The sequence below is a fragment of the Sorex fumeus genome, unplaced genomic scaffold (assembly GCF_029834395.1).
Source record: "Sorex fumeus unplaced genomic scaffold, SorFum_2.1 ptg000007l, whole genome shotgun sequence".
NCBI lineage: Eukaryota > Metazoa > Chordata > Mammalia > Eulipotyphla > Soricidae > Sorex > Sorex fumeus.
This window is the reverse complement of record NW_026606064.1, coordinates 37,304,208-37,331,526: the sequence shown is the minus strand read 5'-3', so window position 1 is coordinate 37,331,526 and position 27,319 is coordinate 37,304,208. Positions and strand designations below refer to the sequence as shown.

General features: G+C 39.1%; 1 protein-coding gene across 1 annotated transcript in view; it reads right to left on the bottom strand.

Moving 5' to 3' along the window:
• Positions 1–27,319, bottom strand: part of TSG101 (tumor susceptibility 101) — a 50,003-nt gene that overhangs the window by 10,553 nt on the left and 12,131 nt on the right. Inside the window, exons 3-7 of the mRNA XM_056132071.1 lie at positions 24,109–24,174; positions 19,921–20,084; positions 17,214–17,337; positions 14,225–14,291; positions 10,943–11,034 (exon numbers count right to left, since the gene is read on the bottom strand). Of these exons, the coding sequence (XP_055988046.1) occupies positions 10,943–11,034; positions 14,225–14,291; positions 17,214–17,337; positions 19,921–20,084; positions 24,109–24,174 (513 nt within the window). The remainder of the gene's footprint in view (positions 1–10,942; positions 11,035–14,224; positions 14,292–17,213; positions 17,338–19,920; positions 20,085–24,108; positions 24,175–27,319) is intronic.

Genomic DNA, 27,319 nt, shown 5'->3' with positions numbered 1-27,319 from the left:
AAAGAAAGATGGAAAGAAAGAAGGGAGGGAGGAGAAAGAGAAAAGAAAATGCTACAAAATCATTCAAATATCATAATAATTAAGTGATGAAGATATGGGGCCCAGGGGGTCAGCTTAGTGGTAAAACACACCTGCCTCACTGTAAGCCTGAGGCTGTGAGTTTGATCCAAGAACTATCCTAATAGCTCTACTCTATGGAGCCTGAGTGCTACAACAAAGTGTGCTAGATCCCAGCCCATCAAAGCAGGTGTGTGAGAGCAGTGTGGCCTTTGATTAACAAACACATGAGCACCACAGTGACCCCCAGGGAGCACTTCAAGCAGGTGCATGTGAAAGGTCCCTGCTGCCCCCCACATGCACCCACTCCCTTTGTCTCATTATTTGCAGAAGCAGCAGCAACAGCAACAACAACAATGAAGGGAAAAGGAAGGAAGGGGAAAAGATGAAAATGCTACCGGCAGACATAAGCAACGAAAGTCAATCTGAAGGACAGTGAAACTGTATTCTTAAAAATATGGGTCAGAATCAAAACACTTCCTTATTTATTTACCTACAATGTTGAGATACCTTTTAGAATAACCAAAGAAAGACAAATGAATCCACTTCTCCTACCTTTCTTTTAATTAAAAAAAAAAATCTGTTGTTGAAATTACCTAAAGACATGTATTTGAGACAAATTATGTATTTATTTATCTATTAACTTTCCAGAAAAATTTAAGGCATAAACTCTGAAGCCATATACCGGTCATGTGCAGGAAGGCCTTATTCAAAAACTTACAAAATTTATCATTATTTTGGATTTTTGTGGCAGAAAAAGTCTTTAACATTTAGCATAACAAGCCCTCAGCATATAAACTTGCACTCATGACTAATGACTGATCAGGAGTGAAGAAAATGCTACTTACCCTACAGATGAGGCAGGTATTTCCAAAGGAAGTCTGTGAAACACTGTGGAGAAGAGGTGCCCAAATCCATACATAAGTCAGTGTATACTAAGACACCCCGTGAGCAGGCTGCTCAGGGTACTATATACTGGTAGAACAGTTTCTGTAAGCTAAATTCAAGACAGCCCAACAGGGAAGAATAGCACTGGACAAGAGAAGTCAAGAAAACCTTGTCATGTTTACTAGCTTCTATCCTCAAAGGAATGTTACTAACTAGAAAACATTCCCATTTTTTCATCCATTTCTTCTTTATTAAATATGAACCAAAGGATGGAAAATATGGCTAAGAAATCGTTCAGTAGTAGCACTTAAGGGTTGTCCACTTGGACATCTTAAAATAAGACTTAAAAAATATTCAATAATACACAAAGAATGACTGCTAACAAAACCCTTAAAAAACAAAAAAACAAACAAAACAACAACAACAACAAAAAACAAAAAACCTGGCCTCCAGCAGTGAGAAAGGGGGACTGCATATGAGATGTGGCCCAGTGATAGAGGACATACCTCACATGTGTGCGGCCATGGGTTTAGATGCCCAGCACTGGAGGAATATATATAACTTACTCTGTGCTCAGGGATCACTCCTGGTGGGCCTTGGCGGACCCTGTGAGGTGCTGGGGACTGAACCTGGTTGGCCACACACAAGGCAAGCACCCCACCCTCTGTATTGTATTGTATGTATCTCTAACATAAACTTTTTTCCCCCTCAAATGTTCTTGGAAGAACTATGATTTTTTTAAAAATCTTTTCTGTAAGTGTAAAATTCATTTTAGGACCACAGTGATAGTATATCAGATAGGGCAATTGCTCTGCACATAGTTGACCCTGGTTTGATCCCTGGCATCCCATATGGTCCCTGAGCACCACACCAGGAGTGATTCCTGAGTGCAGAGCCAGAAGCAACCCCTGAGCACTGCTGGATATGGCCCAAAACAAGGGGAAAAAAAGGAAAAACAAAACTAAACATTCTGGAGCTGGTGTGATAATATAGCGGGGAAATGTGCTTGCTTTGTATGCCAATCCAGGTTAAATCCCCAGCATTTCAAAAGGTCCCTAAGCACAGCCAAAGATCCAGAGTGCAGAGTCAGCAGTAACCTCTGGGCATCACCAGGTGCAGCCCCAAATCAAAACAATGACAATAAAAATACCATTTTAGAAGTATGCTTTGATTAGCACAGTGATAGCTACGGCTAAAATTAATCAACAGTTTTTGGTATTCTGCTTTAAGAATCAAGTCAAGAAGCTGGGTTGTAAGGGACACAGGTTTTGTTTGTACCAGGACTCCTATTCAAACTGTAGCAACACATGGTCTCCCAGCACTGCTGGGTGAACCTGGCAGACCCCAATATTGAAGGTCCCAAGCATTATAACATCTGTCTAGCACTGAATCACTTGTCTTAGTTGGTTGAGTATCACTGAGATTGTTCCAGGGTTCTTGTTCACTACTCAAAATTTCAAGTCAAGGGCAGGGTAGATGGCGAAAAAGACTACAGTGGCATGTGGGAGCCTTGGGCTGGATCTTCAGCACTGTAAGATCTCTTGAGCACAGGTGGGAATGACCCTTGAGCACTGAGCCTGGAGTATACCAAAAAATGTAAAGCAAACAAAACAAATTCCAGTTAACTTCTCTTTAGACCCTAACACATCTTCTTGTAAAATAAAAAATCAAGATTCCTTGGCAACAATAAAATAAAATGCTATGTGGGGAAGAATAGTTAAGTTATGATACATTCAATAACTACATGGTAGTATTTGGTAGTCTTAAAATCTAACTTACAAGAGAATCTGAAATGTGAGATATAACAAATGCACTAAAATTCACAAGAGGGAGGAGAGCCACTCAAGTTTAAGAGAGCTGGTTAGAAACCAGAAAAAACTAATACTATGTCCAAAACTTACACCAGTCATTATTATTATCAATTAGAACTCTAGGGAGCAGAGACATAGTACAGAGCGTTTTGCCTTGCACAATGGTCAACCTAGGTTTGACCCCCAGCACTCCATATGGTCCTCCATCCCCACCCCAGGAGTAATCCCTGAGTGCACAAACAGGAGTGGGCCCTGGGAACAGCCAGGTGTGGCCCCCAAACAAAACAAAACAAAACAAAACTCTTTAACAAAAACATTCTGAAATGAACCCTTGTAAAGCAGGTTACTACAGTTTAGAAAAAGGAATAAAACTACCCAAACAACGTAGGAGCAAATAATGAGATAAACTTTTCTAGTTTCAAAAGGCATAGCATGTCAAGAAAAAAAAAACTGAAAATTGATGTAGTTATTTGTGCTGGAAATAACAAAAACAGTAGTGTGAAACTTGGGCATGGGGTGGAGGGGGTGCCAGTGTGCATGCATTATATCAGTGAGGCCCTGGCTTGATCCCCAGCACTAGGGATCCAAAAGACGACTTAGCTGCTTAAGGCATGTTTGAGGCCCTCATTTCAAACCCCGGTGCTATTTACAGTGCTGATCACACAAGTATAGAGGCTCACTCTTTTTGGCATCATCTTTTAAAATAAATCAAAAAATGAATTAATGTTTCATTTGTTGAATGTTCTATTTATTCAGGTGATTTTTTTACATCTATAGAGATTATTATTACAATATTTTATTCACTAATGCAGATACATAAGCATTATCTACAATGTATGTATATTTTTTTTGGAGGGGGAGGGTTTACTCCTGGCTCTGTGCTCAGGAGACCATGGGTGGTACCAGGATAGCTGGCCACATGCAAGACAATCATGCTACCCTATTACTCTGACCCTATTATTTTCCTTCTTAAAAAGAATTTTTTTTAACCAAATCACTGTGAATTACATTTAACTTTACAAAGTTAAAATTAAGTTTCAGGTATACAATGTTACAGCACCAATCCCTTCACCAGTGTTCACTTCCCTCCACCAATGTCCCCAGTTTCCCTCCTACACTCCTAATATAATATTTTATAACACAAAGCCTATATTCTCTTTTTAGGATAAAAAATATTTTTATACTTTTATAGGCCTATTCAGATTTTTCTTAGGTTTTTTTTTTTTGGGGGGGGGGATACCTTGCCATACTCAGGGCTTATTCTTTGGTTGGTATTCAATCCCCTTGGTGGGCACTGGGGGATCATATGTGGTTTCAGGGATTGAACACGGGTTGGTCATATAAAAGGAATATGCTCTACCCACTGTACTATCAATTCAGCCCTTAAAATTTTCTTAAATTCTCCTCTCTTCAGTCTTACAAAATTGTGCTTTTGCAGGGTTTATCTATTTCATGTTAATTTTAAAATGTATTAGCGTAATATAATTTACACTATTTATCTTCAGGTCTTATATATGTACAAAAAGAAATAGGTTTGAAAAAAATTTTTTCCACTTATCATTGATTTATAATTCTGTGTGATTTCAGTTTAGTTTTAATCACCTACATATTTGCAGGCATCACCAACTCTATAATAAATAAAAATAAGAGCTCTTTCATATATGAGATTTAAGAAACACACTAAATAACAATTTGCCAAAGTCATTGGAACTGGAGATTTTATCTACAGATCTTACATAGGTGGCTGGGACACACATGTTCCTTGCAACACTGGTGGAAGGAAATAGGCATTCTGCGATTAAGGTGGTGATGGGACAGTGTATACATGAAAAATATAATTAGCAGTGTTGAAAATTATGGCACTCAACACAAATGATAAAAATAAATAGGGCTGGAGAAATAATATAGCAGGTAAGGAGCTTGCCTTGCATGCAGATGACTGGGGTTCAATCCTTGGTAACCCATATGATCATAGAGCCCACCAGGAATGATTCCTGAGCACAAAACTGGTAGTAAGCCCTGAGTAGGGCCAGGTGTAGTCCCAAAACCGAAAATAGATTTTTTGATTCAACAAACTATAGCTCAAGATATGAATTAGCTACATGATTCTTTTCACGTCTTAACAATCTTAACTAATGGTGGTGGAGCGCTAGCACAGTCGGGAGGGCGTTTGCCTTGCATGCAGTTGACCTGGGTTTGGTCCCCGGCATCCCATATGGTCCCCCAAGCACTGACAGAACTCCTGAGTGCAGAGCCAGGAGTAACCCCTGGGCATCACTCGGTGTGACCCCCCCCCCCCCAAATCTTAACTGATTCATAAGAATCTTTTTTTTTCAAATTTTTTTGGGGGGTAGTGGTGAGTGAATTGAGGAAGTCTTTATTGAAACTTACTTAGAAAGATGTGATGGGAGAGAAAGGGAGAAGTGTGTGTTCAAGAGAGACACAGGCTTCTCTACAGTGGAAATAGGTAAAGAAACATAAAACAAGTGACATACATACATGTTCAAGGGAGAACATGGAGGTTTGAAAAGCAAACCTGATTCTTGAGAATCTTAACTGATTTGAAGTGTTAGAACAGCAGATTTTGTTCAGGGTAAAGTCCTAAGTCAGAAGCACCCCATTTTGTTACCTGCCCTCCTATCTCTATTAAGTTCAAAAAGACTTAAGGATTCAAACAACTGTAACACTCTATAAAAACTCCATGGAGAAAGACTAGATCTAGAAACTCCGGCACAAAGTTAGCAGGATAAATAGTGCCCTCTTTAAAAGAACTTCATAAAGAAGATAGTCCACTGACTTTTGCTACACATATAAGATGTAGCTGTTTCACTGAAAGGTACCATGCTTTTCTGTCCATCTTACTGGGCCATGTGTGGTATTATTCTTGACCGTCTGCTTGATCTTGTATTTTTCTTAATAAGGACTTTAATTTCTAAGATCTGTCACACAATGGCATCAAGCATAAATCAAGCTGGAAAGATCCTTATTATAAGAAACTCCCTTATCTAATAAGAGTTTGGCATTGTCCATGAGACTGCCCAGCTTGAGACCAAACTTTTTCTTGAATGCCTCTTTTTCATCCCATATGTTACAAATGACCACATATGCATATTAGCTTCTTCTTTCTGGTGATTGCATTTAGGGGGAAATAAACAAATATTCCTGGCATCTCCTAAATATATTCTTTATACTCTGGTCATGGTCAAGAATTTCAAACCTTTAAAAAGCATAGCTCAAGGATGAGGAATGTAGCTCAGAAATAGAACGTATGTCTTGCATGTGTAAGGTCCTGGGTTTGATTCCTGTACCTCAAAAATTAAAATGAAAATTTAGAGAAAAAACTTTAAATAATGAAAATAGAACCAGATTCAAGTTCTCCTTGTTTTGGCAATACCAACTTGCAAAAGTTATCTGCTAAATCCTAACAAAAACACGTTATTCTTAAAAAATTTTATGATCCCAGAAAGCTCAGAGTTGGATCATCTGCCCTCAAATTATGATACCATAAGGCTGAGAATTCCTTCCCTGACACCACTCTACATACTGAAGTGATCCCAGTGGTTCTGTGGTTTGGAATCCGACATGGAATCTCTGGTGCACCAGAAATCAGTCTTTGTGAGTGCTGTAATTGAAGGATGTAATCTCCAGCAAGCACTAATATCAGTATGTAAGCATCACACTCAAGGAAATGTTGAAGTACCAGACCAAGTGTAGTTACCCCTGGTCATCACACTAACAACAAAGGGAAGGGGAGAAATAAAACCAAACAAACACATATTTTAGGGAGCTGGAGAGGTAGTAGAGGGTTAAGGCACTTGCCTTACATGCAGCAGACCCAAGTTTGATGCCCAGCACCCCATATGGTCCCTGAGGCCACCCCTGGCTGTTAGGAATCCTTACTGAACACAGCCAATGTGGCCCAAAAGCACAAACAAAACAAAAACAATAATATATACCTTAATGTTAAGAAAAGGAATTTTTATTCTGGTTGTCAAAGGTCTAGGGTGGGTAATGGGGCAATTTAGCGGGAGTGAGGGATGGAAGGAAACTGGGGGGTGGGGGGTGGGGAGCAAGTAAGGTTGGTTGGCTGTGATTGCTCTATGCTGTCCGTGGGACCTGGGATTGAATACGAAGTCTAATGTATATGAGGCATGTACCCTACTACTGAACTGTATCTCTAGTCCCAGCCACTTCACTGGGGAATGGGGAGAGGAATGTTTTGAGTCACCCCACGTGGTATTTGGATCTGTGGTTGGGGGCCCCCCTCCGGGCAGTGCTGGAGACCTGCATGTGAGGCATGCTCCAAGCCCAGAGAGTTTCGCTCTAGCCTGGAAATATTTAAATGCTTAAAATTTTAAGTTTTCTCCTCAGAAAATCCATCTTTTATCTGATGCTTTTTTGATAAATAATATATAAATAATGAATAGAAAAATCTGTTTAAATTTAAGAAGTTCCACACCTCTACCATGGATTTCTAGTAGAAAGCAGTTGCAACAATGATAAAAAAAAATACTTGGTTTTAAAATCATTTCTAAGGGAAAATTTTCAGTTTTAGATCCCCAGTCCTGCACCCTACCCATACAAGTATATGAATGTAGCAGAGACCTATTGGAAAAACACTAGCTACAGTTTTTTAAATTGGCAGCTATGTTCAATGATAAGCCAATGTGCTCCTTGAGCTCCAATCTCATGAAGATGAGTTATAAGAAAGGTCTTCCCAGGTAACAAAAAAGCTGTGAGATACAAATACTCTGATTTTTTTTTTTTTTAGCACTTGTCCAAAATCTAGTTTGGCATCATTCTCAAAATTTTTCACTGGTTTCTCAGAAGAGTGGTGTAAATACCCCCTCCACATACCCACCCACTCTGGTGTCAGGGTTTGGGGATGGAACTAATCTAGGGCGTCATTTATGCAAAACATGCATTTGTCTATCATTGGGATTCATGTCTCATTCATTCTTAAACAGTTCTTTTCCTTCAATATTGTTGGAGACAGTGAAGAACCAACACTTGCAAAGGCACAATAAATGTCTTCAAACAGGGTTCATTTTATACCATGAAACTAAAACTATTAAGTTCCACAAAATACTAGAATAACCACATTCATTCTTTCTCCTAAGTAGCAGAGCATAACCACAAAAATCCTGATGATCATTAAACGTTGCCTGTAGACACTAATTCTCAGATGATACTTAAAGGATTTTGCTTTCCATGTTTTGCAAAATATATTATTAAAATACAGGAACTGAAGAGACAGCTCAATGAGCTGAGTGCACGATTTGCATGCAGGATGCCGGGTTCAACCCCAGGTCACACCACTTGAGTGAGCTCAAGCATGTAGCCTGGAGCAGTTCCTGAGGCGCTACAGAGTATGACTCTCAATTAAAAAATATATATATATAAATAATAATAAAATAATAATAAAATACAATATAAGCAAGTAGAATAAAAGAAAATAAAATGGATTAGAGGATATGCAATATCATAACATCAAAAATAGTTCTAAGTTTTCTAGGAAACTACTCTTTAAAAAGTACAATAAAAATTAATTATACTTTTGTGTAAAGCCCTGGGTTCAATTCCTGGTACTCCCACCCCAATACCACACACACACACAGCTTTGATAACTTGTCAGTTCTAAAATTACATACATTACATTTTAAGTATAATATTTGATCACTTTTTCTATTTCTGACATACAAAAATTATATCATAATCTATAAGATAGTTCATATCTACTGTACTAAAACAAGCTAATGTATACACTCTTTATTAATCAAAGGGATTATACTGTTATCGCAGCAAGAAATAAGGTGACACAAAGCACTATTTCCATTTTACTAATGATACCTGAATCAAAATGAGAGCTTAACAAGGTTTACTGTGCTTTGCTAGAGGACCAGAGATTTTCCTTCATTAGTTTTTTTTTTTTAAATTCAATTATATTGCAAACCAAAAGTATATTATAGTAAGGATGAGCATATTTTAATAAACCATACCATTAGAGCCCTAACAACTAGAGCAGTGGTACCCAAAGTGGGTGGTACCACTTCCCTCCACACCCACAAGCATGGAAGAGTCCAGAAAAGTGATGGTGGTCTCGGGTGCAACTGGGAGGCACTTTCTATTTGTTCACTTAAAGAAGACAGGTTTCAAGGAGGGCACAAATGTTTTTTTTTTTTCCCCTCTGAAAAGATGACAGTAGTAAGCCAAAGAAGTTTGGGAACCTCTGAATTAATTTTTTAATGACCGAAAACAGCAAAATACTTCTTTCCTGGGGGGTGGGGAGTGGGGACTGGTGAGGTCATGGTAATTACAGGATGATTATAATTTATAAATAAAACGTACAAGAAAAATATCCCCAAGATTCTAAATTCATTTGGGCACTAAGTGAAACTACTAGTAAGACAAAATTCAATATAACAAGCCCTGTTTTGGATATAGTAAGTGTGTTTTTGAAGTTAGAGGTAGTGGTACAAGACAGGTCAGGCTAGATCATGCAAAGGAAACAGTGAACAAATTCTAGGACAGATGAGTACAAAGAGACAAGGTCAGAGGGAAAAAAAAATGGGGTATGGTAGGAAGACAGGTCTAGAGGAAAATAAGAGGATAATATAGGGTCATCCAGTCTTACAAACTTTGGTTTAAACTCTCAGGAAAATGGAAATATACTGGAAAGTTTTGAGCAATGACAGACTATGTTTTAATAGGCCCACTGATGTGGTTGTGTTAAATAGATGCAAAAGACCAAGGACAGAAACACAGAAATCTTTTATGATGCTTTGGAAGTCAATTTTATGAGCGATGATGTTGTCTTGGGACAGCACTATATATAATCAATTATTATCTATATAAAGATAACTGGCAGTTGCTTGGGGATCATATAGGATGCCAGAAATCAAATCTGAGTCAGCTGCTAGCAAGGCAAGTGCCTTATCCATGTACTATTGCTCCAGCCCCAAGACAACAGGTTTTAAAAGAGAAACTAATGATGATCTAATCTATTGAGTAGGTATCAATGGAGATAGAGAAGCTGTATTGAATGACCGAGTTTAATTATGTCATGCTGACTTTGAGATGTCTACTAAATAGTAAAAAAAAATGACCAGGTAGAGATAGATACTGGGAAGGCAGGTGTATAGAAGAATATAAGGTTCAGGGGAAAGATGTTGGAGGAGACAAATTTGGGAACTGTGAGCACAAAAATGATATTTCAAGTTAGAGATAACCAGAAGAGGCAACATAGAGAATGTTAAAGACTAAGCTAGCTGGCATTCCAACATTAAGAAAAAAGAGACCTATAAAGAAGAATGAGTAAAATAAGAGAAAAACATGAGAGGAACTTATATAAAAGTATACAAGTACCAGTGTCAATGCCTGTTAAGACAATTACATGGAGAAGAAAATTGGGCTGTTGGATTTATTCTTCTCGTAAGTCATTGGAGACCTTAGCAGAAATAGTTTAAGTGAAATGGTATAAAGAAAATCCCAAATGGAGAGTTTGAGAGAGAGAGAAAGAGAACTGCAGATAGTAAGCAGAGACAGCTGTTTCAAGGAATCATGCTACAAAGGGGACTGAACAAACAAAATAGTGAGGCCTTAGTGACAAGACAAAATAATGCCAAAATGAAACTTCTGAGTGACATTAAAGAGGACAGAACTGAATAGAGAAATCAGCTTTAGACAGAAACAGGGATCAATGATCTCTATGGTAGCAAAAGGAAGGCAAATATGATGGTACATGTGGTGACAAATAGGTTAATCAAGGGTGGGAGCCATAAAAGTTCTCTATCACTTTAACTTTTTCAGTGGAAAAAAATTGTACTGCAGTCAGCTAAAAAACAAAGTAGAAAGAATTACTAGTCTGTGATAATTTGTCTTACTTGACCCACTCATTACCAGTGATGTTTTCTTTTAAAAATGCTCATCTGTTTTAACATATAACCAAGCTAAGAGAAGCCAAAAAAAGTTCAACACGAATCAGAAACATTGACAAAATTTTTATGCACTGGACAAAAGGCTCATTACTTGATGGTAAATTACTCATTTCATGTTTTAAGATTATACTAGTTGACCATTAAGTTCTTCCTCCAAAGAGGAAAAGTCATGCACTTAGGTGAAATATAGTTTTACAAAAGGAGAATGATTTTCCTTGGGTGGGGAGAACAATTCTGAAGGGTACTTACCAACAGTGGTCACAGGAGGCTGGGAGGGGTACTGGGAACTTGTTGTAGCAGGATATTGACCACCAGGAGGATAAGGGCAGCCTGGGTAACCACTGAAAAAAGAATAAAAAATATTAAATATTAGGATGACACAACAGTAAATCAACAAATTAACCTGACATGTTGTATGGCCAGTTTTAGAGCTACAGGTGTCTTTTTTTCCCCCCTTGCTTTTGAGTCAGACCTGGGTGGTGGTCAAGGTTTACTCTTGCCTCTGAACTCGAGGAGCTACTCCTGAGGTGCTGGGGATCAAACGGTTTGGCTGTGTGCAAAGCAAGCACCCTACCTGCTGTACTATCACTTCAGCACTGCGATCGGTGTCTATTCAAGCAAAGTTCTATTGAAATTTCATTAGTGACCCTGGATTTTTTTATTTGATTTGATTTTTTTTGGTCCTGGTGCTTGCTAGGGGTCATGCACCTTCGTTACGGTGTTTACACATACCTGCTGCAATGTGGCAAATATTTTATTTTTGGGGTCTCTGGGCCCACACAATCAGGAGTAATTCCTGGCTCTGTACTCAGGGATCAAATCCTCGGTTGACCAAGTACAAGACAAGCACCCTATCTGCTGTACTGCTTCAGGCCCAGCGATGTGACAAAAACTTTGTCCTAAAAGCACCGAGGAGCCCAAATGGCAGAGCACTGATACTGTCTGTGGGATCAAATTCTTGTCATTACTAGTCTCGTGCCTGTGAAACAGGTGCTCTACACCTGACTTATATCTGGGCCCTGTTGCCTCCTACTCCCCTAAACTTTTCTAAATTTAATATATTATCCAGAAGTGATAGATGATGGTAATTTACATGATGGTAGATTACTTACTTCATGTTTTAAGATTATACTAGTTGACCATTAAGTTTTTCCTCTAAAGAGGAAAAGTCACACGCCTAAGTGAAATATAGTTTCACAAAAGGAGAAAGACTAATCTTTCTCAGAACTGTGGGAAGATTAAAATAAGTATTTTTGGCACTTAGAATAGCATTTGAAACAAAGTAAGCTTTCAGCATGGCAATATTGTTGCTATTAACTTATATTCAAGTTTGTGCAAAACAGAATGAAGAAAAAGGATAAATAAGCTAGGGATACAGTTCAAACAACAGAGCACTGATCTTGCACATGCAAGGCCCTGGGTTTGACTCCTGGAACCACATGCATATCCCTGCAGAACTGCTTAAGTGTCAGTCTTATAGTCCCTGAACACCACCGAAAACGTGATCCTTATAACAATAACTCAAAAAATGCAAAAGACTTAATAGGGAGCTCAGGATGGCTCAGGACAAAAGTGCTTGTCCTGTGAATGTAGGAGGAGTTTTGGCACTGCCTGCAAACAACGAGCATGGTCCTCGCAGCTGTTGTTTTGGGATCCCTGGTGCTCCATGAAAGTACCATGACCAGATATATGAGCCCTCAGAAGCACTACAGCCACCACAATCAGAGACTGTAACCCTGCATAATCACCACAGCCAACTCGTGAGCACCACCATCAAGCAAGTATGTGTGTCATCCTTACTCACTGACAGAAGAAAGGGAGAGAAAATAAGCCAGGATGGAATTCTGGAGCAAGAGCTCAAGTTCACAGTAGCCCTTTATCAGTGCAGTGAGAGGGCCAAAGATTCTTCTATTTGTATTATGAACACACTTTATAATGTGTTCCCAGCAAAATTTTCTATACGGCTTGCTAACGGTTCACTGTTATCATGATATTCTTTCATCAATTAATACAAAAGTAAAACTGAAAATTAAGAGTGAAGCATTTTTGCTTTTAGTGGGTAGATGCTGAAGGCTAGTAAACTTATTTTGGTGGTAGGAAACACTCAGCAGAGCTCAAGTGTACTCCTGGTGTGGTACTCAAATGTACCTGACCTGCAAAGCATATATACACCAGTCCCTTGAGCCATTTTACATTTAGTCTCTTTAGTAATCCATGCTGTAACACTGCAAGATGTCTTTGTGAAATATCTTTGAGAAGTTTCTTGTGTTATTTTTGGTGTGGGTTTTTTTTGGGGTCACACCTAGCTGTGCTCAGGGCTTGCTCCAGGCTCTGTGCTCAGGCATCACTCTGGGCAGGTTCTGGGGACCATTATGGGGTAGCAGGAATCAAACTTAGGTCAGGCATGTGCATGGCAAATATGTTACCCACCGTACTATATCTCTGGCCCCACAAATTTCTGAATCTGAATTTTTGAAAACTGGGATAAATTTGTTTTTCTCTCATCTTACATACCTTTTCAAAGATACTCTGTGGTCATACTGCTGAATTTGTCAGCAAGCTCATATAAAACTTCTAGGTATAGAGATATTAATTTCAGTGAATTCTGTGTCTCTTTACTGAGCTTGCGCAATTTCTTCTTCATAACTATATCTGGAGTTTTCTTTAAGTAAAATAATTGAGGTGGCCAGAGTTATAGTACAGCTGGTAAGGCACTTGCCTTGTACACAGGAGACCAGGGTTTGATACCTGGCACCATTTACAGTCCCTGGAGTCTGTAAGGAGAGATCCCTGAGTACAGAACTAGGAGTAAGGCCTGAGCACTGCCAGTGTGGCCCCCAAATCAAAACAAAACGAAGAAAAGAGAGAGACTGCCTTGCATACAGCTAATCCTGGTTTGATCCTGGACACCACACAGTCCTCACCTGCACAGGATGAGTAGCCCCTGAGCAATGTCAGATGTGCCTTATTCCGTTCCCATCCCACAGAGAGGGCCAAGGTTGTGGTAAAGTGCATGTGCAACAAGAAACACATACATTCAACACATTCATACACTCATATACATGACTAGGAGTACAGAGACTCAGTGAATTTAATGAGTAAATATCATGGTTCTAAGACAGAAAATAGTGTACAGAGCATTAATGGGCTCCCTGTAAGTTACAGAAGTCTTCTAAAAGATAAAAATATTATCTTTCTTGAACAATTTGACTCAATTCATTATTAACTAGCAATCAATTAACTTTTCATCTATCTACAACTGGATGAGCCCCAAAGCACAAGGATTTTAAGGACCACAATCAATCAAGATCAGTATCATTACTTCACCCCATTCTTCTTTGTAAACAGAACAAAATTATCTTTCTCTCGATAGAAAAAGTTTTTGAACTAAGTACTAGAGTATTTCACTAATAAACCCAGTTTACCTTCCATTAAATTATGACTAAATTTAATACCCAAGTCAGCATCCATTATATTTTTATTCTGAAACTAAAAGAAGCTCTAATAGGTGAAAAAATAACTTTTTATTACCTGGGATTGGGAGGATATCCAGCGGGGTATGCAGAGATTCCACCTGACATGCCTGGCATGTATGAAGCTAAAAACAATATTTCAAAATTATATGCAGAGTACCAAATATATAGATTGCCAAATAAGATATATACCACTTTCAAACCACAGCAAAATTTCCTACAGTTGAAGAGTCAAAATCTCAAAACCAAATAAGATAAACATTGCATCAACATTAGTTCTTTGTTTTTTAATTTTTTTACTTTTTTGGGTCACACCCAGCAATGCTCAGGGGTTACTCCTGGCTCTGCACTCAGGAATTACTCCTGGCAGTGCTCAGGGGACCATATGGGATGTTGGGACTCGAACCCGGGTTGGCCGCATACAAAGCAAATGCCCTACCCGCTGTACTATCGCGCCAGCCCCTAGTTCTTTACTTTAAAAAGTATCTTCATACCACATAATTCTCCAACAAACTTGAATTATAACAACACTCACTACAATCCCAAAAAATAACTGGCACACAGGTTAATCTAGTCAATTACATGAGCTCTCAAGGAACTATGACTCAAGTCTGGGTCTTATTTAATATGGAATTTATTTAATATGTCCTCTTCTGGTTCAAGGTCAGTTTCTTAGAAGTGGCCTGTTCTCTTATATCAAGAAATCTTTTGCTGTTTAAGACTGTGGTGACCACTTAACTGGTTTTACTGGGTTGAATGAGGACTTTAAAAGACCACAAAGTACTAAAGAAGAGCTTTACAAAACTTATATTCAACTATACTGAATATAGATTGGTTAAAATAAAACAAAACAAAATTTGAAAACGTAGGGGGTAAAAAGTTCAAATCTAGCAAAGTTAGAGAATGCTTTAAATATTTTTTAAGTCCTAATAATAAAGAACCAAGGTTAGTGAGTAATCACATTAAAAATTAACTGTGATTCCAACTAGATATGATTTTGAGACTTCATTTTATTTTATTTTGCTTTTTGGGTCACACCCGGCAATGCACAGGGGTTACTGCTGGCTTTGCACTCAGGAATTAGTCCTGGCGGTGCTCAGGGGACCATACGGGATTCTGGGAATCGAACTCGGGTCAGTTGCGTGCAAGGCAAACGCCCTACCCACTGTGCTATTGCTCCAGCCTCTCATTTTATTTTTAATAATTTAAATAGAACCAATATAACCTTCTGTATGTGCAGTACTGCTACATTATGCTCAGCACAAGAGTATGTAGGTTCTGGACCTTTATCCCATGATCCCTTTGCCACCCCATCCCCAACATCCTTAGATCACAGTTCCATTAACTTATTTCACAGTTGTGTTCATTGGGAATTAATTCTCAATTGTTAATCCCTTGTTTTACTTCCTTATACTTCACAACTGACTGAGATCATCTGGGATTTTTCTTTCTGCTCACTTCACCTCGCATGCCTTCCAACTCCACCTAAATTACAGTTGTATTTCATTGTGTAAAAGTACAATTTCTGGGTTGTTTCCATATCTTGGCTATTGTAAGAGATGTACAAATGTCTTTTCAGATGAATGTTTTTCATGTTCTTGGGAGTAAATGCTCAGATGTGGGATTGCAAGGTCACAGGAAATCTCTATTTTTAATTTTTTGAGATCCCCAAACTGTTTTCCAAAGAGGCCAAACCAAGCAAACCAAGTTCCATCAGCATTGAATAAGAATTCCTTTTTGGCCACATCCCCACCAGCACTTCTTGTTTCAGGACTTTTTGATGTAGATCATTCTCATTTTCTCACTGGCATGAGAATAAACATATAAATGATAAAACAAGGACATATTTGGTATTTCAAACTGAAAGTAAGATTCTCCAATCTCAAATACAAGTGTCAACAAAATTTATTGAAAAGGTAAATTTTGAGGCTAGAGTGAGAGCACTGTAGGTAGAGTGCTTGCCTTACATGTGGCCAACCCGGGTTCAATCCCCAGCACCCCATATGGTGTCCTAAGCATTGCTAGGAGTGATCCCTGTGTGTAGAATCAGGAATAAGCCCCGAATACTGCTGATATAGGCCCAAAACAAAAATAATCATAAAAAAAGAAGGGGGGGTGGATAGTTGGGCCATATTTGGCAGTTCTCAGGGGCTACTCCTGGTTCTAAGCTCAGGAGTGACCCTAGTGGTGCTTGGGGGAACATAAGCAGTGTATCTTGGCTGCATGCAAGGTAACTGTCTTACTTCCAGGCCCCCAACACCCTCATCTCTCTACGACCCTACAAAATTAAAAAAAAAAGAACAGAAAAACTTGGGATGTTGCTCAGCAAGAGAGCACATTCTGTACGTGGCACCACAAAAACAACAACCAACAAATAAACTCCTATAAGGCCAAGGATATGCTCAGTGGTAGAGTTCATACCCTGAATGTGTCAGGCCCTGGGTTTGGTTCCTAGCACCACACAAACACAACAGCAACAAAAATACACACACATACACACCCCAATCAGATATACTCCAATTATGAGAAGACATTGTTTCCAAGCCCCAATCTCCTTCACACAAGGTAAAATTATGAATTGGCTATATATAGAGAGAAGGAAGCTGAGAGCTATCTGTCCAATACATAGAATAGCTGGATGTGAATGATTTAGAATATTCTGCAATAGATTCTTGTCAACAAAACTACCTCTGAAATTGCAGAGAAAAGAGATCAAACCACCTTTCAATTTAACACATGCTTCAAAGATTAAATAATGCTATTTTGTAGCATGTATAATTTGAAAATAAACTCTAGCTCTAATCCAGCATTCCTTCTCTTCCATTCTGGAATTCATCACACCTATACTTAAATAACTACCCACAAATGAAAGCCCAAATGCCAGTCTTTGGTGGAAATCTATACATGCAGATGTGAGGTTTCAGAGTATCACCAAAAAGTCCACTAATTTGGTAAGCTAAAAGGTAAAATTAAGTCATTAAGTATCTTTAAGGTTTACTTTTTCCTTCTGTTTATGAGTTTAAAAATAAAATCTCAATTCTACTTACTATTTGGAGGCCCCGTTGCTTGGTAAGGTGGATAGGATGCTGATGTAGGACGAGAGAAGACTGGAGGTTCATCTCCAAACACCACAATCATGACCTGAATAAGCCCCAACAAGTCTGACTGTGGCTAAAACCAGAAAACAAATTTAAGTCAGTTAGAAATTTACTTTTTTTACCTTATCACCTGCAGGAAGGACAAAACAATGTTATTAGTTTTTGATCCCCAGTACCCCATATGGTCTCTTAAGTCCTGCCAGGAGTGAGTCCTGAGCACTGCTGGGTGTGGCCCCAAACAGAATCTTCCCTTAAGTACAAAAACAGCACTAGTTAAAACAGTATATAGCAAAATTCAGATAGCAATATTCATCTGACTCCATATATAGTTAACCAAAGGACAAATTAAGCATTCTGGTAAACATTTAGGAATGGATATAAAGGAGTACTCCAAAAATTAGAGGTCTTAAAAGATAATGATATTTTGGAAACATGTTTGTTTTGTTTTTTTTGGGGGGGTGCCACACCCATTGATGCTCAGGGCTCACTCCTGGCTCTCAGAGCAGAGATCACTCCAGGTGGGCTCAGAGGACCATATATTGTGCCAGGGATCAAACCATGTGAGTCACATGCAAGGCTGACCACCTTACAGTCAGCACTAGTTTTCCAGTCCTATGAAGAAGGCACTTTTAAGTCTTCTTAATGTTTTATGTTAAAAAGTTCTTCAGGGACAGAGAGACAGTACAGCCCTACACATGGCTGACCCAGATTTGATCGATCCTCAGCATCCCATATGGCCCCCTGAACCCTCTAGGAATGATTCCTATACCCTCCTGCGTCCCCCCAAATGAAAGAAAATAAAAAGTTTTCCACAAAGAATATCCTTCGTAATGTTTATTCCTAGGTTAATAACATTAAAGATCTATTTACCCTACCTGTTCACTAATTTTCTATGTTGAGTCCAATCTGCTATCAAACCTATTACCGAATTCTTACTTTCTATTACTTGACTTTTCAATTCTAAGATTTCCAGGTTTTTTATTTTTGGGGGAGGGTGGCAGCACTGTGGAATGTTTAAGGTCACACCTGATGGTTTCAGAGGACTACACAGTGCCAGGGATCCCATACACAAAACATACTTACACCCTATTGTAAGCTAAGACTACTAAGAACACGGCTGTATTTTTCAGAGACTTCCTGCTTAGCATCTTGTCTTTGAAGTTTAGGAATTCAGGATATCCCTTGAAGGGGAAACTCAAATTATCCAGCTGACTTCTTTGTAGCTTCCTTTTCTTCCAAGCCTTGGCTCTGAAAGCACTGGCTGTGTTGGCAGACAAAACAGCAACTTTTGTCTTTTCTGCCAGACAGCTTAAAACTCTGCAGTCTTTTGCCTCTTGGGTTCTCTGCTGCCTAGATTCTGTCTCTGACCCCTAACAAAATCAATAATTCAATGGAGGGGAAACTGGCAGAATGTTAGATCATTTCTTTATAGTGCCCTTCTTTGTAAGACCTTCGACCTTTAGGTCCTGATTGCTTAAGAGTTCTCCAAATGGTCCCATATACATACTATCTGTAGCTTGAATTTTTGGGTTATTTTTGAGAAGATCTCTACTCTGCCAGTGCTATATTATCAGAGACAGAAAAAAAAGTTTTCTAACATTTTTTTCTTGATAGACTCTGAGTAATGAAAATTGATCCCATTGGTAGAGTTTTATTTTGGGAGAGGGGTAAGGAGGATGAGAGGGATATATACTATTTTTTTAAAAAGTACTTCTTATTGGGGTTGGAGTGATAGCACAGTGGGTAGGGCGTTTGCCTTGCACGCGGCCGACCCAGGTTCGATTCCCAGCATCCCATATGGTCCCCTAAGCACCGCCAGGAGTAATTTCTGAGTGCAAAACCAGGAGTAACCCCTTTGCATAGCCGGGTAAAAGGTAAGGTAAAGGTAAAGACCCTCCCGTTGATCGTCGACTTGCTCGAGCGGGCCCAGTAACGTCTCCATTGGAGACTTTGCTGTTACTGTGTCTGGCATATCGAATACTCTCGGTAGCTTGCCGGGCTCTCCAAGAGGGGCGGAGGAATCGAACTCGGGTCGGCCATGTTGGCCGCTTGTAAGGCGAACGCCCTACCACTGTGCTATATGACTCAAAAAGAAAAAAAATTTTTAAAAAAGTGTCTCCTATGATGTAACATCTATTTTTTCTCACTGGGGTGAGGGGGGTATGAAAGGGACACTCCAAACAATGCTCAGGAGATACTGAACCCTACCCACAACTGTAAAACAACTAGGTCAGTTCAAAGCAAAGGGCCACAGCTGTACTTCGGTTCCAGGTGGTGCTGTGGGCTGCTAGGGCACATCTGAGGGTGCTCAGGGTCTCAAGGACTGCTAGGGGAATGTGTGGTGCTGGGAATCAAACCTAGGTTGGGTGCCTAGCTGTACTTGATCCACTGTACTATCTCCTGACCCCTCTATTTATTCTTAAAGATTCACCTCAAACAAAAAAAAAACAAAGAATGTAAACTTCCAAATGCTACACAAATGTAAGATATTTTTCTTTTACTGGGCCTTTCCTGATTACTCTTAGCTTAGTGTATTAAGTCCATTATGAAAACTTACTATCCTCCTTGGGATTCTTAAGGGTGTTAATATAAAGCAGATGCTAGTGTACAAAATTTATAAAATACAACTGATTCACAGAACACCACTAATACTTACATGTTTCCATTCATGTAGATAAGGAAGATATATTTTCCCATTTGCATCAACATGCTTTCCTGTTTTAATGGTCATAGTACTAGTAGGCTTAACAAAACAGATAGGAGGATTATATGGGTATGTGTCCAGCAGCCACAGGCATATTGGAATATTATACGTATTACCTAAGAGAGACAGAGAAAATTCAATTAATCCATTTTTATAAGTTTTCAATAATGGCTTTATGAGGTTAATGAGACAAATACAACCAGTAAGGCTTAAAAAAAATAATCACAATAATTTACATTTAAAAGTTTTACTTTTGATCAGTTTCTCAAATTTTCAGACTGGAAAATATATCATACAATTGATACACTAATGTCTGCTTGGTGCTGTAAAAACATTCTTTATGAATAATCTTTTGACCCAACCCATTCTTTCCTAGTAAACTACTTCTCATTTCAGTAAGGTTCAGTGGGAGAAAATACAGAGAAAGAACATGGGTCAAGGTGTTCTAGTATAAGGATCTATCAAACCATCTTGAAAGTCCCTGGCCAAAAGCCAGATTAAGTGACCCAATTCACCTGCCAACCTGACTGATAGCCACAGCCTGACATTTGCCTTTGGCATTTTCAGAGGTAGTTATATAGAATCAATGTCATCTCCAATTTGCTTTATGTCGTAGAATCTCTCAGTTAACAAATCTGATGTTAAGTGTTTTCAAGGTGCCAATAATAAATAACTGCTTTTTCTCACTAAGATCAAAATCTAATGTCCAAAATAACTACTGAACCATCAATCATATTTTTCCGAATTAGAAACAGTTGTACTTTGGGGCTGGAGCGATAGTACAGTGGGTAGAGCATTTGCTTTGCACGCGGCCGACCTGGGTTCGATTCCCAGCATCCCATATGGTCTTCCTGAGCACCGCCAGGAGTAATTCCTGAGTGCAAAGCCAGGAGTAACTCCTATGCATCACCAAGTGTGACCCAAAAAGAAAACAAACAAACAAACAAACAAAAAACAGTTGTAGTTCATATAACCATGAATTTACTTAAACAGGTAGCTGTGGGATTTTACACTTAGTTTATTATGCAAAACTACTTTTTTTTTTTTATAATTTATTTATTTATTGAATCACTGTGGGAAAAGTTACAGAGCTTTCGGGTTTAGGTCTCAGTCATGTAGATACCAAACACATTTCCCTTTACCAATACTCATTTTTAACCCCGAACCCCAATAGACCCCCACCTCCCACCCCTCCCAATTCTTTGTGAGGCAGATGAGTTCTAGTTAATACTCTATCTACTTTGACTAGATAGATTATTTCGATAGAAGATGCACAATTATTGTTTAGAGTTTACGACCCCCCCCCCCCCCAATCAGACATGCTGAAACAGCGTTGTGAAATGATTTGCTTTCTACAACTTGGTTTAAGAATAAAATGATGTCGCGTGGTTTTGAATTTCTGCTATTTTACTTATTGACCCTGGAAGAATTTCTATTAAAAGTTAGCTAGTTAAGAGATTGGTTTCTGTGCCCTGGAGTCGTGGCCGTGCCGGAGAGCCGCTCGTGGGGGGCAGCTGGCGACCTCGGTGGGGCGTGGGGGACGGCCCACAAAGCCCCCCTTCCCATGAGGTCCCCGCCGCTCCCCCGAGTCCGGCTCAAACCCGCTTTCCACAAGGCTCCCGTGCGGCCGCCATCTTTCTTTCCAGAGAGGAGCGGGCGGGCCGGTCAACGCCCTTCCCCCTCCGGGCAGGCTTGGTGGCGCGGATCAACACAAGTCCATTTGCTTTCTGCTCCAAGCGGCTGGTTCTCTGTGCTAAGTCCTTGTGCCTCCGGGGCCGTGGCCGTGCCGGAGAGCCGCTCGTGGGGGGCAGCTGGCGACCTCGGTGGGGCGTGGGGGACGGCCCACAAAGCAAAACTACTTCTAAAATGAAAAAAAGTTCATAGAAGCTATCCTACTGCGTAAGAAGATATCCTAATGCCTAAGTTTTTTCTGTGGTCTACTAAAACTGTAAAAATTTAAAACTCTCCAGAATTACTTATGCTTTAGCATCTATGTCATGAGAAAAATGATGAGGGAATAGGGATTAGAGAGAGAGAGTATAGAAGTTAAGATGCTTTCTTGGTATGTGGCTTGTTCCTGCTGATCCCCAGCACCACATGGTCCCCCAAAAACTACTGGGAGCCCCCCTCAAGCCGAGTTCAAAGTATACCCTAAGTAACACCAGTATAAATACTGGTAAAAATAAAAAATATATATGTATATATATATATGTACTAGGAGGCTTTAATTATGTACATAGTTCCCTCCCTCTCACCTTATATACTCCTATTTTCCTCACAGGAGTTTATTTCCCAAGGACTAAGGCAAAGTCAATAATCTTGATTTTTTGTTTAGTTCTCACTAAACTTATCAAACTTACAATGAACAATGCTGATTCTTAAGTGATGTTATGAGTAGCTGACATATCCTTTAATATAAGTTCAAATGTCATTTTCTCAATATTCTTTTCATGTAGTTCTGTTTTCCTCTGTAATTTCATAGAACCTTTGAAGTGTACCATTCTATAGCAATTACAGAGTATTTAATCTAATTGCTTCTCCTAATAGTGTCATGGTCCCCCATACTCTTCTGTGAGTATAATCTCTATTCACCTTTGTACCCACAGTATGGACTATGTGAAATCAGCGGGTAAGTTAAAGGGACATAGGCCCGAAATTAGTAAGAAATCACGAACAACAATAGAAGACCTTTATAAAACCAAGTGCTTCCTTATCAGTATTTTTTTTTTCTTTCAATTTTTTGAGCCATACCTAGCTGTGCTCAGGGATTAGTCCTGGCTCTGTGCTCAGGGAACTGTTTATGGTGCTGGAGACTGAAGCCGGAACAGTGCCCTACTCGCCCATCTCTTCAGCCTCTCCCTTATCACTTTTAAGTACCCTAGCAGAGAGTGGCTAACACAATTATCACCAAATTACAATAAGAAATGCTTCTGTGGGGCTGGAGCAATAGCACAGCGGGTAGGGCGGTAGGGCGTTTGCCTTGCACGCGGCCAACCGGGTTCAATTCCCAGCATCCCATATGGTCCCCTGAGCACCGCCAGTGGTAATTCCTGAGCGCAGAGCCAGGGGTAGCCCCTGTGCATCGCCGAGTGTGACCCAAAAAGCAAAAAAAAAAAAAAAAAAGAAAAGAAAAGAAATGCTTCTGATATCTCTTTATTATATACTAGGTTCTGTGCAGTTAACCCTACCCCAGCCCCTTAAAAATTTTATGTATGATGCTAAGGTTCAACCCCTGGGTCTAACACATACACGGCAAGTGCTTTACTACTGAACTACATCTCTGATCCTTCTGTGATAAATCCTTTACATATACTGCCACAATGAATTATTTTTAAAAACTTTATTTACTTATTTTAGCTTTTTAGGTCACACTGAGAGATGCTTAGGGATTGCTCCGGCAGTGCTTGGGGGATCATGTGATGACGAGGCTCAAAAATCAGGCTGACCATGTGCAATGAAAATGCCCTACCCACTGTATTATCTCTCTAGCCCCTACAATAAATTATTTTTAGTTAGGTACTATTACCCAAATGTATAGAAGCCCGTGTCACCAAATAAATTAGAAAGCAAACAAAAATAAAAACCAAACTCTCCTGGTGTTTGATCATTGTATGACCGAGACTTAAACCTGAAAGCTTAGTAACTTTTCCACAGTGATTCAATAAATAAATAAATAAATATAAGAAGGAAAAATAAATAAATAAATAATATTATAAAAAAAAAGTAAGGTGGAGTTCATGCCCAATTCAATCAGCTAATCAGTGGCTGAATAAATAGGAGTACTCCTACATAAAAAAAGAAAAAAACCCACACCTAAATCTCCTGACTTTAGGGCTTCCAATCTTAGTTCCTAAACTATACAGACTTTCATTGTGAGTAAAGTCTGAATGGGCTGAAGGGGTATCTAATATCTATTATCACTCTCCAGTGCTGTATTTTCAACAAACTTCTCCAGTACTCTGAGGCTTACCGGTAAGGAAAAGACAACTGAAAAATATTAGGCTTTGCTGCTAATGAAGTTCAACTACAAATTATAATCTATTGTGAGAATCATGAGAAAATAGGTTTAATTTACTATAACTTAGGTAATGTACTAGGTAAATAAAATTGCACCTGTACTAGAAACAAATTAGGTGTTACCTCTGTAAGGCACAGGAATTGTTCCAGTGAGGTTCATTAGTTCCCTGGAACTGCCATCATTAAAAACTGAAAGGAAAGAACAATAATTTAATCATCATCATTTTCAAAGATACTCCCGTAAGTCATTATTTCAGAAACATTAGTTAAAATTCATTATTACCCTTGGAAGTGGCAAATTGTAAATATATCATCCATTGTTGTCTAATAACAAAGTATCTTTTATCAATTTAGTGGAATCAGGTTTTTGTTTTTTTTTTTTTTAGTTTTGTTTTTGCTTGTTGAGTCACACCCAGCAATGCTCAGGGGTTATTCCTGGCTCTGCACTCAGGTATTACTCCTAGTGGTGCTCAGGGGACCATATGGAATGCTGAAGATCAAACCCCAGATTGGCTCTGTGCAAGGCAAACCTACAGTATTATCACTCTGGCCTTGAAATCAGTTTTTTGAATGAGTAAAGACACTGAATTACTTGGAAAAGGGCATGAATGCAATATTTACTAGTAAATGTGAGTTATGGATCACAGCTAATATAACTGTAGACATTTATTTAAAATTACTTCAGGGGCCAAGATACAGTGCAGCAGTTAGAGTACATGCCAAACATAGATCTGACCCAGTTTCAAGCTGGGTGTAGTCCTGGAAACCCCTTCAGATATGGCCCTGAAGGCCCCAAGCATGCCCAGGTTTGTGGGCGTTGAGTACTACTGGGTTTCTCCAGTCCAGCAGAGCCCTGCAGCACTGCATGCATCCTTGAACCCTTGAATTGAAACTCAGGCCAATTTGGCCAAGTATCATTGAGACCCTTGAATACCACGTAGAAGGCACGCCCCTCAATAAAAAAATTACTATAAATAACACACTGTTAAACTAATAATATCATGCACTGTCCTTCCGTTGTTCATCGATTTGCTTGAGCAGGCCCGGCAACGTCTCCATTGAGACTTGTTCTTACTGTTTTTGGCATATCGAATATGTAACAGGTAGCTTGCCAGACTTTGCCGTGCGGGCTAAATACTATCGGTAGCTTGCCAGGCTCTCCGAGATGGGTAGAGGAACTGAACTCGGTTCGGCTGGGTCGGCCGCGTGCAATGCAAATGTCCTACTTGTGCTATCGCTCCAGCCCGTAATATAATTACATCTAAGAAATGTTAAGTATTTTATACATGTTTTTCTATCTCTATTAGGAAACATAATTGCTATTACATGGACTGTTATTACTTATAATAATCTGGAATTATCATCACGATCATGACCACCCTGTTGTTCGTCGATTGCCTCGAGCAGGTGCCAGTAACGTCTTCTTCGTCCTAGCCCTGAGATTTTTTTTTTTTTTAAAGTGCCATAAAGGCTTTTTCAGGGTTAGGAGAATGAGACCCATCATTGTTACTGGTATTTGGCATATTGGGTACACCAGGGGGAGTTTGCCAGACTCTGCCGTGTGGGCATGTTACATTTGGTAGCCTGCCAGTTTGACCAAATTAGGAATGAGATGATAAGATGTCGCGCGGCCACGAATGTTGGGCCCTGGTGGAGACAGTCAGGCATAGGGTAGGAGACTCTGTCTTGTTCTCTCCCAGGAGCTGAGTGTGATGATCTCTGGATCCTGGCCGTTGTTGGAGTTACACGGCAGTTGTAATTAATTAATTAATTAATAATTAATCTGGAATTAACTATAAGGAAATGTTGTGACATAGTACAAGAAAAATACTGTCAATCTTAGTTATTTTACTTTCAACTGACAACTATGAACTATATTGCAATTTACTCTGCCTTACTGCTTTTTAAAAAACCAACTTTTAAAACTTTAGGGCTTTATTTACCTAAAAACATACTGATAAGAATTATTTAAATTTGAAAGGATGGACACCCCAACAGAAACCAAAGAAATTAAAAGGATCATCAGAGACTATTTTGAGGATCTTTATGACACAAAACAAGAGAAACTTAAAGAAATGGACAAATTCCTGGATTTCTATAACCTTCCAAGGCTGAACCAAACAGATCTATCACTATTGAGGAAACTGAAATGGCAATCAAAAGTCTCCCCCAAAACAAAAACCCTCGCCTAGACGAATTCACAAGTGAATTCATCCAAACCTTTAAACAGGACCTACTGCCAATCCTTTTCAAGATTTTCCAGGAAACTGAAGAAAAAGAAACTCTACCAAACAGGCTCTATGAGGCAAACATCACCCTGATACCAAAAGCAGACAGACATCACAAAAAAAGGAAAACTACAGGCCGATATCCCTGATGAACACAGATGCAAAGATCCTCAACAAAATACTAGCAAATAGAATCCAACAACTCATCAAAAATATAGTACACCACGACCACAGGGCTTACACCAGGGATGCAAGTATGGTGTTAACATTCACAAGTCAATCAACATAACACATCATACCAATGAAAGAAAAGATAAAAACCCTATGATCATATCAATAGATGCAGAGAAAGCATTTATGAGATCCAGCACCCAATTAAGATAAAAACTCTCAACAAAATGAGAGCTAAAGGAACTTTCCTCAATATAATCAAAGCCATCTACTACAAGCCCACAGCAAGCATTATCCCCAATGGGGAAAAAGTAAAAGCCTTCCCTCTATTATCAGGAACAAAACAAAGCTGCCTGCTCTCACCATCCCTATTCAATATAGAAACCGGAAGTACTAGTCACAGCAATTAGGCAAGAAAAGGATATCAAGGGCATCCAGGCAGAAAAGGAAGAAGTCAAGCTTTCACTATTTGCAGATGACATGATATTATACTTGGAAAATCCTAAGGACTATACAAAAAAAGACCCTAGAAATAATAGATCTGTATAACAAAGTAGCTGGATATAAAATCAATACCCTAAAATCCATGGCTTTCCTATATGCAAACAATGAAAGAGAAGAAAAAGATATTTTTTAAAAAGTACCGTTTACAACTATGCCTCAGAAAATCGAGTACCTTGGAATCAGCTTAACTAAAGAGGTGAAGAACCTATACAAAGAAAACTACAAGCCACTACTCAAGGGATAAAAGAGCACATGAGGAAATGAAGACATATCCCCTGCTCATGGATTGGAAGGGCTAACACTGTCAAAATGGCAATACTCCCCAAAGCACTACATAGATTTAATGCAGTCCTTACAAAGATAATGTTATTTTTCAAAGAAATAGATAAAAACACTCCTGAAATTAATATGAAACAAGTAAACAAACAAAA